The following is a 14,344-nucleotide window of genomic DNA, read 5'->3' as shown; positions in this document are numbered from 1 at the left end:
ATGGATCTATGAAAAATATTCTCATCAATTTATTAATTGATTTGAGATTTATTTGAGATTTTAGTTCAATTAGGTTATTTTTATTCATTTTTTAATTGATTAAAAATAGTTTCTGGCTTTTAAAAATGCTGAAATTTTTTGTCAAACTTTGTTTGACCTTGTTGAACTTGGGATAACTCACTTGGACTTTTCAAAGTTGATTTGAAGTGAATTTGAAGTTTGACCTTTCTTTAATATTTTAATTCAAGTTTATTTTCAAATATTAAAAATGCCAAAAATATTTTGTTTATTTCTTGACTTTCAATCTTCATCTCACTTCTGATTTTTATGGTTTGACCTTGATCTTCCCTATCTTTGGTCAACATTTATGGATTGGTACATTCCTTTTCATTTGATGCACTTTATTTTCTTCATTTCCATTATCCATCTTCTTCTTCTTCTTCTTCTTCTTTTCTTTTTTTGATCAATGAGTTAAAGGTTGATAAGTTAGCATTGATTAGGGAGGTTTAATCTTCCTTGATTCAAATCTAATTCATCTTGATCAAATGATCAAATGAATGGCTTTGCATTAAGGATAGATTGCTTCTTAAATCATGCAAAGGACTTAAACCAATACAAGATCATTCCTCTTCCACTTTTTGGCATGGCAAGTTGTTGGAACTTGGTTCACTAATCAAGACTTCTAACTTGTGTTGTTGCCTACATTATTATTGGCCGACCTCAGATAGTTGTGACTTCTACATAAGTCCAATTACGATTGCTTAACATAGCGCTAAATTTGCCTTATGGCACACTAACTACTAACACTAACCATTAACCATTAACATTTACTTCTTGCTCTTTACATTTATGCAATTTACTATTCTTGTACATATTATTCATTTGCTTTTCCCCCTTTGCTCATTTGAGCACGTGTTTATGTTAATGCAATTTGCCTTTTGCTCACTTGAGCACATAATTGTGTATATATTATTGTGCTTGTATTTTGTTTTGATTGTTGTGGACCAAATGCAAAGAAATGAACAAATGGACTTAGTTTCTAGGACTTTCCCTATGCAAATTGGAGTAAAAGGACTTTAAATGTTGAAGATGGATTAGAAGGACCAAGCCTCTAAACTCACTCTTGTCCATTCTTGATTTGCTTCATAAAACTTTTTGATGTGTGCGCTCTTGTGCTAGGGAATCCTATGAGAGCTCAAATTGAAGAACCATTGCCATGTTCATCCAAAGTGAAAGATACAAGATACTTTGAGGATCTCCTAAGGAGCTTGTTTGGTCATGTTGATTGCTTGAGTTTATTATCATTTTTCTTGCATATTCCAAAGGATGGGAGCTACTTGGATCATCAATATGATCTCAAGAGAGGAACTCCATTTGTGGTCTTGTTTCTTATCCCTTATCTCTTGTATGATTAGGACTTTAGCCATTCTTCTTCTTCCCTCCACTCTAACCCAAGCCAAAACTTTTTGTGCAAACATTAACACTTCTTTACAAACATTAGAAACCTAAGCCTTATGCTTTCGATTTTCAAACTTTCCTTTCATAATACTTACTTTGAATTGAACTGTTAAATCAACTTTGACCATATTTTGTAAATACCTGTCATTGGTAAATATAACTCATTCAAATACTTTTGTGGTTTCAATGGCCACTTCCTTAATCAAAACTTTTTCATAACCTTTAGTTATTAGGTTTGAGTTATCCTTGAGGTAGATGTAATACTCACCTATATCCTTAGTGATGGACAATGAGTCTTCCATGCTTATTATAGGGTTAACCCTTCACTAGCATGTTGAAGCTATCCTCACATGGTGGATTTGTGGTTTTAGGTTGAGTTTTCTCCCTTGGATAACAAAAGACCTTAAGGCTTTTGGACCAATCAATTCACCAACTCATTTTGAGATTTTTACCCCGAACTACGAGGTTTTGATCCTAATCTTTTTAAGATGGTACGTAGGCAATGGGTTTATCCATCCAAACACAAAAATGTAAATAAACTTGTATATTCTCTTCTCACCTCTTCAATCATGTTTGCACAAACAAATTTTCACAAAAATACCAACCTTACAACAAGTATGAAAAGGGCTCCCTAGGAGTACCTAGGATGTTTTGGGTGCTTAAAACCTTCCATTACATAACCAACCCCCTTACCCAGATCTCTGACATTTTTACTAGTTTTTGATTTGATAAAACTTTTAGGTTTTTGTTCGCTTTCTAACCATTCCTTTGGATAAATAGAAGTGCGGTGGCGACTCTACTTGTATGGTTTACGTTGGATTTAGTCAATATCTCTAATGGTAACGAATACCCCGCTACACCCCTCAATCACAACAGTGATGTAAAAAAAATATTACAATGAAAGAAGACACTCTTCAAGAACCATACTTGATCTTGCTTAAAAGCTTCAACCAAGTAAACACACACTCATGCTTCAAAGCTTAGAGTGGACAAATTACAACTCAAAAGTCAGTCCAATTCAATCATCTATGGATGAATGAATGGCTCACAATACACACGACCACAAAGACTAAAACCCTTATTCTCTCTCAATATTTCGTCCGTTATTTCTTGTGTATTAAAACTAGGTTTTCCATTCCCTTTATATAGAAGTGTTTGGCTGGGCTTGGACATCATAAAACCCTAAAACTATTTTCCACTCATATCTTCTCATGATAGCTGATTATATATTGTTGGAAAACCCTAACCCTTTTTTCTCGCTCGGTCTCTCAGCAGACTGTTTGTGGCTTCTACCAACGAACCGGTAGTTGCAAGTCCTATCTTTGTGGTTTTCTACCTACTAACTGGTAGTTGTAAAATCCCACTTTCATCCCCTAGCAGAGTTAACCCTTTGTGCTCATCCTGGTCGAGGACTGGTTACTTTTCTGTGGTTTTCTGCCTACAAACCGGTAGATGTAATCCCCTCTTTGTGGTATTGATAGTCTTGTCCCCTTTGGATACTTGCCTTGATCAAGCAGTATTGTCCCCATTGGGTCTTCCCCTTCTTCTTGGATACTTGCTCCGAGTAAGCAACTTTATCCTCTTTTGATTGGTCATCTTTTGCATACCTAGTCTGGTACCCCGTTGCCTTTCTTTTCGGTCGTTTATCCATTTAACAACCTACAACCCGGTTATGGATAATCTTCCATGCGAGTGTATTATCTACGTTTTGACGGCTATAGATAATATATCTCATGCACTCTTTGGTCAATCTTTCGATTGTTATCCCCAACTTGCATCTTTGGCATGCGTGCCGGCTCACGTATCACTGTTTTGTTATCTTCGCCGATGCTGATAGACATGAAGTTTTCCCGGTATCCAGACCGAAGTGGCATTCAGGCCAGTTTCCGATTTCCAGATCGAAGAAGTTCTCAACAGTCAAGACGAAGAACTTGTGGCATTCAGGCCAGTTTTCCCAGTATCCAGACCGAAGTGGCATTCAGGCCAGTTTTCCCGGTATCCAGACCGAAGTGGCATTCCAGGCCAGTTCCCGGTATCCAGACCGAAGTGGCATTCAGGCCAGTTTCCGATTTCCAGATCGAAGAAGTTCTCAACCATCAGGACGAAGAACTTGTGGTGTTCAGACCAGTTCCCGGTATCTAGACCGAAGTGGCATTCAGGCCAGTTTCCGATTTCCAGATCGAAGAAGTTCTCAACAGTCAGGACGAAGAACTTGTGGCATTCAGGCCAGTTTTCCCGGTATCCAGACCGAAGTGGCATTCAGGCCAGTTTTCCCGGTATCCAGACCGAAGTGGCATTCAGGCCAGTTTTCCCGGTATCCAGACCGAAGTGGCATTCAGGCCAGTTTTCCCGGTATCCAGACCGAAGTGGCATTCAGGCCAGTTTTCCCGATTTTCAGATCGAAGAAGTTTCCGGTATCCAGACCGAAGTGGCATTCAGGCCAGTTTTTTCCGATATCCAGATCAAAGTGGTGTTCAGACCAGATTTCCGGTGATCAGACCAACATTGGTACTCTCATATTCCGATGCTTAGTGCGGCGTTCAGGCCATGGGTATTCCTGTGTTACCATTTATTTTGGTATCCAGGTCAACTTTCTGTTTCGGTACTCAGGCCGATTTTCACCGTACCAGACGGATTCTTCTTTTGAGTTGGCTTCTTTGCCGATTCTAACAGGCATTGTTTCATAGGGATTCATGATCAAAATCCGGGTCTTCTTAGTATTTAACCATCTCCTACTACGATCATGTGAAGAACATCCTGCTTCATATTCTCTGGTTGAAGACGTTTAAATAGGGGCAACTGTCATACCCCGATTTTGCTCCTGAATTTTTTATGTTTGTTTGGCATGCTTGGCCTAACCTAACTTTGGTTTTACATGAGGATTGTGGTTTTGATCCAAGGTCATGGTGTTGTGATTGTGGATATATCTATGGTCTGGGTCATCTGAACAACCAAGTTTCTTGTGTTTCTAACCACTTGCCAGCCATGTTATTGGTTCATGGATACTATAACCTTATGGTCTTATTTCATGGTTTTGTTCATACACATTATCAGTCAAGTTATTTTCTTCTCAAGAGTCGAACATTCAAGCCAATTGTGAAAACAATCTCCAAGCATTTTTTCAAACCATTCCAATCCATTTCATCCATTTTAAACCAGTACATGTGATTCCATACAAGAAAAATAAAAAAATTGACACTTTTGACCAATTGTTGACTTTGGTCAACAGTTGACTTTTTGGTCAACTTTGACCAAAGTCAACCCAAATCCCTAATACCCTAAATTTTCATCCTAAAACCATAAATCCCATCCATTATCATCCACAATATGTCTATTACATACAAAAAAAGCCAAAAAAGTACATGTTGACCAAAGTCAACTTAAGTTCCCTCCTATTCCAAACCCCAAGAACTTCCCATCCTAGTCTGATATTCCAAAGCCACGACAATATTGGACTTGCATCTTGCATTTGTTTCAAAATCCATGGTGATATGTGGTAATATACTTCCTGTTTATTGCATGCACACATGGCCTAGACCTGTAGCAGACCACATCCTGAGCAAACCACACTACATACTTGCAGCACAATATGGCCATCCTGTAGTATGCACCCAAATGCCTAAACCTAGCGCAAAACACTCCATTGAACCATGCCAGGAACCCTGCTGCACCACATCAAGTCAGAAGGCAAACCTCAACCATGTCGCAATTTGTACCTGCTGGAAACCAATGCCTAGATGTGCAAAATCACAACATTCTGCAGCCCATACAACATCAGTCAGTTCATGACCAGATTGGAAGGATCCAATGCTTTCTTATCTGATAGCAGCTCAAGAAGCACCACACCATAGCTATACACATCAGCCTTATCTGAAACACGACATGTCATGGCGTATTCAGGAGCAACGTACCCGAATGTTCCTGCCACTCCGGTTGTAGCATGTGTCTCTGAAGTTCCAAGAAGTCTGGCCAGTCCGAAGTCGGATAGATAAGCATTGAAATCATCATCCAACAAGATATTGCTAGGTTTGACATCGCGATGAAGAACACGCGGTACACATTGATCATGCAGATAGGAAAGTGCACGCGCTATGTCCAATGCAATCTTGTGAAGAATTTTCCAATCTACAGCCCTAGTGGATCTCTCCTGGATGAACTTCTCAAGATTACCACCTGGAAGATAGTTGTATATGAGAAACATCTCTGTCTCACAGGCATGGTAACCGATCAAAGTGACAAGATTTGGATGATGAAGCCTTCCAAGGGTCTTAATCTCTGCATGAAACTATTGAACACCTTGGAAACGTCCAACTGAAAGACGTTTCACTGCCACCAAGATTCCTTGTGATATCTCTGCCTTATAAGTTGCACCAAATCCTCCACTTCCAATACAGTTGCTTGCATTGAAATTTCCTGTGGCTTGGACAACATCTTCAAATGTCAACGGGACACCGATATCAGTAAACACTGTAACTTCTCTTTTGGCAGAACCACCAACCCTGGAATTCGGCTTCCACCTTCTTGTGAAGAAGAACAGAACAATGAGAGCTATAAGAACAGAAACAATGGCTGAAGCAGAAGTAATAGATGCTATTTCAATAGCACTGAAACCATTGTCACTATTTTTTCTAGTGGATTGTGCAGTAATAGAAGAATTGTCTTCAAACTGGCCTTGTTGATTTGCCGATGGCACGGTTAGAGAAACTCCACAACAGGAACTTAGAAACGGATTTCCAACAGCACTGCTGCATTTGATCAAGCTACTATTTGATGGCAATGAGTCTGTAAAAACTCAATGCTTTGCTGAAGCCACTGGCAGCAGTGTCGCTATGCTTTTTAGTTTTGGAGAGGCTGTTGCCAGAAGCAGGAGGTCACCTGAAAAACTTTTTGTTCTTCTCGACATGTATGAGATAATGAGAGAAGACCAACCAACACTATGCCTGCACAATGAACAACTGCAGTTCAATTTTAGAGCGCTTCAAAAACGAGGGATTGGATACTGTCACGAATTGAAGACATATTGACTCAACCAAACAACCAAGCGTTATCCCACTTAGTGAGGTGGGCTGCTGCTGCTGAAAAGCATCATAAGAAAATCAAAGTGCAGAGTATAGGTGGCGAGCAAGAAGAGTGCATTGTGTTTTCACCTGAAGAAGACCTTATCATTCAGAATGTGCTGCCGCTGTTTTTGAAAGCTGTGATGTCGACAAGGCAAATGAAAATTCAGTGAAATCGACTCATTGAATACCCAAAGGACTTTGTGAGATGGCATTGCGATTGCCAGTTTAGATAACTGCAAGTTTACTACAGCATTACCACAACATTACTGCAGCATTAGGTAACTGCCATCCCATTAGCATTTTCCTGCATCCAATTATTTTGACGGTCAAAGCAAGGCTGATACGTAGAAGGAAAAGAATTTGAAACACAAAACAAACTCTAAATCACACCGGAGTTGTGCTTGAACCATACCAAAATCGCACCGTTGAACCGAGTGGTATACCGTAACAGGATTTCACAAAGAAATTTGAGCTGAACACATAACGAATCTCGGTTTCAGATATGAAACTCTGAACCAACAATCACCAGTTTTGGAATTGTTCTTTCTTGATAGCATGAGAATATGTCTGATGTTGATATTGAATGGTAGAATCCACCAGTTCACCAAGTGATGTCCTTGGCTTCCAACCAAGCTGCTTAGTCATATTTGTCATGTCAGGGATGCGCCTATCACTGTCATTATATCCTTTTCCATAGAAATCCCCTGAAGTCACAATCCGATACCCACACAACTCAATAACATCGTGCGTGACTCTCAAGCGAGCAATTTCCAAAACAATAACCTCAGCTCAACAATGGCAGAACCTAAGGTTAAGCACGATCGCCAACTCAGAATATGGGGTGACCAAGGACAGGCAGCCCTTGAGAAATCTAATATTTGCTTGCTTAACTGTGGTCCTACCGGTTCTGAGACACTTAAGAATCTCGTTCTTGGTGGGATTGGAAGCATCACTGTAGTTGATGGATCTAAAGTTGAAGTTGGTGACCTTGGAAACAATTTTTTGGTCGATGAATCAAGCCTTGGGCAGTCAAAGGCAAAATGTGTGTGCTCATTTCTCCAGAAGCTGAATGATGCAGTTAAAGCAAAATATGTAGAAGAGTATCCGAATGCATTGATTGAGACAAATCCATCATTCTTTTCTCAGTTTACTTTGGTTGTTGCCACGCAGCTGGTGGAAAGTTCAATGGTAAAGCTTGACCGAATCTGCAGGAATGCAAATGTTATATTGATCTTTGCCCGCTCCTATGGCCTTACTGGGTTTGTACGAATCAGTTTGAAGGAGCATACTGTGATTGAATTAAAGCCTGAGCTTTTTCTGGATGATCTTCGATTGAATAATCCTTGGCCTGAACTAAAGAGGTTTGCAGAGGGGTTTGACTTGAACGTGCAAGGTCCGGTTGTTCATAAACATATACCATATGTTGTCATTCTTGTCAAGATGGCTGATGAGTGGGCCAAAAACCATGGTGGTAGGCTTCCATCAACTAGAGAAGAAAAAAAGGAGTTCAAGGAGCTTCTTAAGGTTGGGATGGTTGCACAAGATGAAGATAATTATAAAGAAGCTATTGAGTCCTCATTCAAAGTATTTGCCCCCCGAGGAATTAGTTCAGAGTTGCAACAGATGCTAGATGATAGTTCTGCGGAAGTAGATTCTAGTTCGTCGGATTTTTGGGTGTTGGTGGCAGCTCTAAAGGATTTTGTTACAAATGAAGGTGGTGGAGAGGCACCTCTTGAAGGATCTATACCAGATATGACTTTTTCCACTGAACAATATGTGAATTTACAGAATATATATCAGGCTAAGGCTGAGGCTGACATTCTTGCAATAGAAAGAGTGGCGAGAAATACTTTGAAGAAAATTGGTCGAGATCCAAACAGCATTCCAAGGGCAACAGTTAAAAGCTTCTAAAAATGCAAGAAAACTCAAAGTTTACAGATATCGCCTGATTGAAGATGAGTTTAATTCTCCAAACCTACCGGAGTTACAGAAGTACTTAACAGACGAGGATTACAGCATTGCTATGGGAATTTATATTTTACTTCGTGCTGTTGACCGGTTTGCTGCTAACTACAACAGTTTTCCTGGACAGTTTGACAGTGCAATGGACAAGAATATACCTCCCCCAAGTGGAACCTTTGTAACACCCAATGCCGACACTCTATGATTGATGACATGCACTCTCATCTCCGTCACCAGCAGCAACAACAATGTTGAAGCACTACCGACCTGCACGGAAAGATTCTGGAGCAGCTCACCAAGGCTATTCCAGCGAACCAATTTCAATTCGGCAAAGGCATACCATAGTGAAGCCAAGTTAACAATATGGTGCTCGAATAGGCCCTGCAACATTGGTTTAGCACACAGTTAGTTGAGGTGTAATTAAAACATTTTCAAAAATTCAAAAATTCACAGTGGTGAATTGTTTCTTACCCACAATGAAGTTGGAAATGAAGAGGAATTGAAGGAGGGACCACAAGCTGGGATAAGGACAAAAATTTCAAACGTCTCCCGTACGGGCATTGTCCACCGCTCTGAGGAAACACAGCAGAGAGAAAGAAAGGAGGAGCCACATATAAAAGAGATTGCCACTGTTCATAGGAGGGGAGCTGAAAAAACCCTAATGGTGAAGAGAGCATTGACGGCTACCATTCAAAACGACAACAAAGGAGAGGAGAAAGAGATTTTCGAAATATCTCTCTCTGCAACAGTGTTCACACAGAAAAATAACCCTCAATACTCCACGCTTCAGCTGTAAAAAACCACTAATCCCTTAAGCTCTCCTCCGCCACCCTTGTTGCAACCACAAAGGTTACAACCGGAACCGTCATATCACAACTCGACGTTCTTCCGGCAACAACATTAGCATTCAACTCAGTTCCGTTACCGAGTTCCGTTACCGGCAGCAACAACAACGCAAAGTGGTGGCAACCTTGGTATTTCGGTAACTCATGCTCGAACTCTCCTTTTTTCCGTGTGTTGTTTTCATGTGTATCATTTGATTTTTTTTTCTTTTACGTTAAATCTTCGTTTCATATACTGCTGCTACTGTTACTGTTATTGCTACTGTTATGTTTGTTATTTAATTATATTCAGCGTCTGTTTATTATATTTATAGTAATGCAGGCAATATTTGAATAACAAAATAGTTCTAGCCCAGTGGTAGAAATGTTGTTTGTTAAATCCTAGGTTGGGGGTTCGATCCTTGGTTTTTAGCTTTTTTTTCATTTTAACATACTTTCTATTTTTTTACTAGTTTTTATTATTATTACCATTTTTATTTTAAACCTTTTATTTATTTTTGTTTTTATTTCTTCTCTTTTTTAAACACTTGTTGATTTTAATGTTAAACATCGATTTTTAATTTATGGATTCGACAATTTTCTTGTTATTTATCCATGATTATTTTTATCGATATATTGATAGTATTTCGCCGCGTTTCGATTAATCGCATATGACATTTCAATTGTTGTCAATATGTGCAAACCGGCTTTGAGCACATTATTTAGGTTTTGTGTGTCCCTCAATTTCCATCCGTACAAATCCCGATTTTACCTTCTTTTTTCGATTTAATTTTTAAGTGTCTTGTAAATATAACTTGTTGTGTTATTTTCACATAGCTTACTCTTGGGCCTTCTTACAATGAGCCGGTTTTCTTTGCACTTACACTCATACATTGTTTAATGCTTTATTATTCCATTCTTTGATTATTTGATTCGATTATATATTTGTTTATACCTTACTTGTTTGATTAACTGTGGCCTACTTGTATGGTGTATGAGGCATATATTTATATTGTTTTGATTGCCATGACAACCCCCATTCATAACAAATGTATCCCCCTCCCATGAAATGTATAATATTCTTTCATTCTTTATTCATCTGTTAATACAAGAAATAAAATGAACACCCGATAACCATTTCAAAACAAGACCAAAACCTCGATCCAACGTCGAGTAATCATTTTTCAAAACCTAACAGAACCAGCACGTATTCATCCACCCTTTTGTAAGTCGATTGCTTTATGCATCGCCATCAACCTTGTAAGCCGATTGCTTTATGCATCGCCATCAACCTTGTAAGTCGATTGCTTCGTGCATCGCCATCTACCTTTATCCCTAACACTTCTCCTCGCTCCTTTCGTCGATTCTTGTTCCGATTAGGTAGCACCCATTAGATAGAACCCTTTGTATGATAACATAGGTAGAATTCCCATATTCTTTGCATGCTAACCTTAGGTAGATATTCCCATTTGTAAATCCTAAACACTTAAGTACATATTGCATGACAACACTAGGGCAGAGCTTCCCCCACTTCTAGACCTTTCCGAGCGTCTCCGATCTTGTGGCATGTAGTCCGTTCTATTACAAAGAGGTAACTGCCTAAGACTCGATTCAGCGAGCTGCGACACCTACTGCTAGGACGTGAACACATCGCCCACTCTCCTTTGACACAACTGGTGTCCTCCTTTGTAAGTCCATGTTCAGATGGCAACCCCTCCGTAGGGGAACTACATCGCCCTGATCCTTGTTCCAGACGAGGTATGTAGGCAGGTGGTCGTGCGAGACCACTCCGGGCACCTTTTCTTTTCTTTCTTTTTGTGTGTGTGCTTGACAGTTATAGGCTCGAGTTCCCGACTCCCTATTAACTTGTTTGGTTGTTGTGTGCTTGGAAGCTGATATAAGTCCATCAAGTGGCATTCGGGTTCCAGTGTGGTTTTGTTGGGTTCGGATGCTGATGTAAGTCTAGTGATTGGCAGTCGGGCTCCACGTTTGCCCTTTTGTGTGTGTTTTGGTTCGGATGCTGATGTAAGTCCAGTGATTGGCAGTCGGGCTCCATGTTTGCCACCTTTTTGTGTGTAGGTGTCTTGTTTTGTTTGGCGTGCGTGAGCCGAACTACGGCAACTCTGATTCTCATGTTCAGATGAGATACGTAGGCACAAGATGCGATGTCTTGCCGAGTTTGACTAACAACTAACAACTAATCCTTGTTTTCTTTCGCCCTCGTTGCGATCGAGATTTTCCTTTTCTCTTGCCCTAGTTGCAATCGAGACCCTTAATCCCGTAGTTAGTTTGAACTACGTTTTGCTCTGATTCTCATTCCCGATGAGATACGTAGGCATAAGACACGATGTCTTAGCGAGCACACTTATCCTTAACCCCTAGGTAGCCGAGCTACGAAGACTCTGATTCTCATATTCAGATGAGATACGTATGCAGTGGATGCGATATCCGTGCGAGTCATTTTCTTTGACCCTTTCTTTTAGTAAATAGTACATTAGATAAACATACACCCTTTAGACGAGAACAAACAAGAGTGGATCCCGTAGAGTACTACGGATGCGTAGGGGTGCTAATACCTTCCCTTCGCATAATCGACTCCCGAACCCAAGATTTGGTTGCGAGACCTTGTCTTTTCCTTTCCTTTCTCCAGGTTTACTTCGAGCGTTTCCTTTCCCTCCTTTGGGATAAATAACGCACGGTGGCGACTCTTCTGTCATTTCTTTCTCGCCGGTTGTTTTTTCACCTACCGTATTTTTTCGGGTTGCGATAGCTGGCGACTCTGCTGGGGACCTGGTTTCCCTAAGCGAGTCCCTCCTAGCTTTTGTAGGTTTCTTGTTTGTTGGGTGTTTATTCTTTTGTACAGTTATTTATTTTCCGCATTTACCTGCTTTATCTTATTGCATTCATGTACATATGTTTGTTGTATCTGTGGGTTCCGTGGGTTGTTTGTTTGTGAGAGGGGGATGTTCTATGAGAGATAAGCCCACTACCCAGGCTTGAGCATACACATAAGTGTTAGAGTGGATAGTCATGAGGCTTGCGTGGCATGTTGCTACGTTAAGTCGTTCATGAGACCCACATTCCAGACGAGGTTTCTGTTGGATATATTTTGTCCTATGGGTGTTCCATAATGACAGATATTCCTTTAGAAATCGTCGACTCTGGTGACCATTTCCCGAGAACTCAGTCGAGGCCTCTCCTCCGAGACGTGATTATGTTAGCTCTGGTGGGCGCATTCTCGCTGCTCAATCCGAGGACCCCGAGACTGGGAACTTGCTTTAGGATGTCCTGTTGAGAGGAGTCAGTGGAGGTCTTTTATCCCGAAATAATGTCAAACCTTCAGTGGTAAACGTATTATTCTCGACTGAAGGGCTGAAGCTGACAAACTTCTGTTCTTAGAACCTACCTGTGAGGGGAGGGTTTGATCTCTACAGATACGGTTTCTGCCAGTGGTGCTGTGATGGTGACTTTGGTTCAGCCAAATTTATGGACGTTTATTTCTGGGACGCCGGAGTTCTGTCCGTGGTTTATCAGCGGGTTCCGTTTATTTCGGATCCCTGGGCTGAATCTGTGGGTGCTCACTCAGATGGTGACTCAGTTCTCCAGACATGGGTTCAGATGCCAGTTGATCAGATTGACTTTGGGTTTCAGATGGTTGTGATCAGAGTTCAAGCCGAAGCTTCGGATCCTGTGTGCCGAGATGCACAACCTGCCAGTCTTGGCTCCATCCTTTGCATCATAGCATGTTTATTTTCCAAAAAAATAATAATGCATGAAAAAAAGTTAACTCGCATGTGCATATCCTTTTCAAGATCATTCATGATAAAATAGCATCCGCATCATATGCATATCATGCACATATCATCCTTGTATTGCAGACATGCTTGGGAGAGACTTCTCACTCTGGGTTTTGACTGAGACGGGATTGTTGATCATCGTCCGCACCGCAACCAGATTGAATCATCAGAGGAGTATGGATCAAGTCCAAGCTGAGTTGGCTGAGATGAGGGCAGAACATGGCCCAGTTCATGACCATGATGCAAGGAGTTGTTCAGGGGCAAGAGGAGCTGCGTGCCTTAGCCCAGAGACAGGAAGCTGTGATTCTGCCGCCCAGTCGTGCTTCACCAGAGAGGGTCCCTGTCAATTATCAAATTACTGCTGTCACTATTCCCGTCAACAACTATGCCGTGGGTGAAGATTTGAGGGGTATTATAATCAGTGGACAGCCCCTTGCTACAGAGACTGTTAATGTTAGAGCAACCCTTGCTCCGGTTCGCCATCCTGGCTCTTCAAATCCTTCAAGTTCTAAAAAGCCATCCTCTGGGGCACCCAGAAGGGGAGAGGGTGAAACAAACGTTGTGCACCGTCGGAGGAGCGTGAACAAAGGACAGCATCGGCAAGTTGCTGCTGTGACTATTCCAGCAACTCAACAGCAACAGAGAAGACCCACTCAGCAATATCAGCATCAGCAACATCGTCCTCAACAGCAGGCTTACCAGCCTCACAATGGTAATCAAGCCAGTACGAGTAATGAGAGGAAGAAGATCATTTTTGATCCGATCCCTATGTCCTATGCAGAGCTGTATCCCTCTTTGATAGAGCGGAACTTGATTACTCCTAGAGACCCGCCGGCTATACCCGTCAACCCTCGGTGGTGGTATAGGCCTGAACAGCATTGTGTGTATCATTCGGGTGCTCCTGGTCATGATGTGGATAGTTGTTTCCAGCTAAAGATGAAGGTTCAAGACCTTGTGAGGTCAGGGATTCCGAGCTTTGAAGACTTAGGTCCCCGTGTTAATCAAGCTTGAAGACGGCAAGTCCCGGGTTGGTGATGGTTATTCTTCTGAGGTCTTCAACGAATAGAACCTCGTATAGTCTCTCCTCAACGAGTTTGCTCAGAGCAGTGTTGGTTGAAGTTGTTCATCTTCATGTCCCCGGCAGTGCAGATTCTTCCTCCAAGTCCCTGTTAACACCTATGGTGGGGCATCCCCAGTAGAGTGCTGTTTGTGAACCCTATTGTGGGGCACCCCTAGCAAGTTTGTT

At 41.2% G+C, this 14,344-nt stretch overlaps 1 protein-coding gene and 1 pseudogene across 1 annotated transcript; one reads left to right on the top strand and one right to left on the bottom strand.

Moving 5' to 3' along the window:
- Nucleotides 1–5,236: 5,236 nt before the first annotated feature.
- Nucleotides 5,237–6,361, bottom strand: LOC127079516 (LRR receptor-like serine/threonine-protein kinase RPK2; annotated as a pseudogene).
- Nucleotides 6,362–7,232: 871 nt separating this feature from the next.
- On the top strand, nt 7,233–8,620 carry LOC127081196 (NEDD8-activating enzyme E1 regulatory subunit AXR1). The gene has a single exon (XM_051021481.1). It carries the CDS (start codon nt 7,314–7,316, stop codon nt 8,427–8,429), a length of 1,116 nt encoding a protein of 371 aa, XP_050877438.1. The 5' UTR covers nt 7,233–7,313; the 3' UTR covers nt 8,430–8,620.
- Nucleotides 8,621–14,344: the final 5,724 nt, after the last annotated feature.

The sequence above is a fragment of the Lathyrus oleraceus genome, chromosome 5, assembly GCF_024323335.1.
Source record: "Lathyrus oleraceus cultivar Zhongwan6 chromosome 5, CAAS_Psat_ZW6_1.0, whole genome shotgun sequence".
In the NCBI taxonomy this organism is placed as follows: domain Eukaryota; kingdom Viridiplantae; phylum Streptophyta; class Magnoliopsida; order Fabales; family Fabaceae; genus Lathyrus; species Lathyrus oleraceus.
The sequence above is the reverse complement of the archived record's forward strand: the minus strand, read 5'-3'. Positions and strand labels throughout refer to the sequence as shown.

Bases quoted from the DNA above. Each gene is read 5' to 3' on its own strand.
- LOC127081196 (XM_051021481.1), top strand. From the start codon at position 7,314: ATGGCAGAACCTAAGGTTAAGCACGATCGCCAACTCAGAATATGGGGT.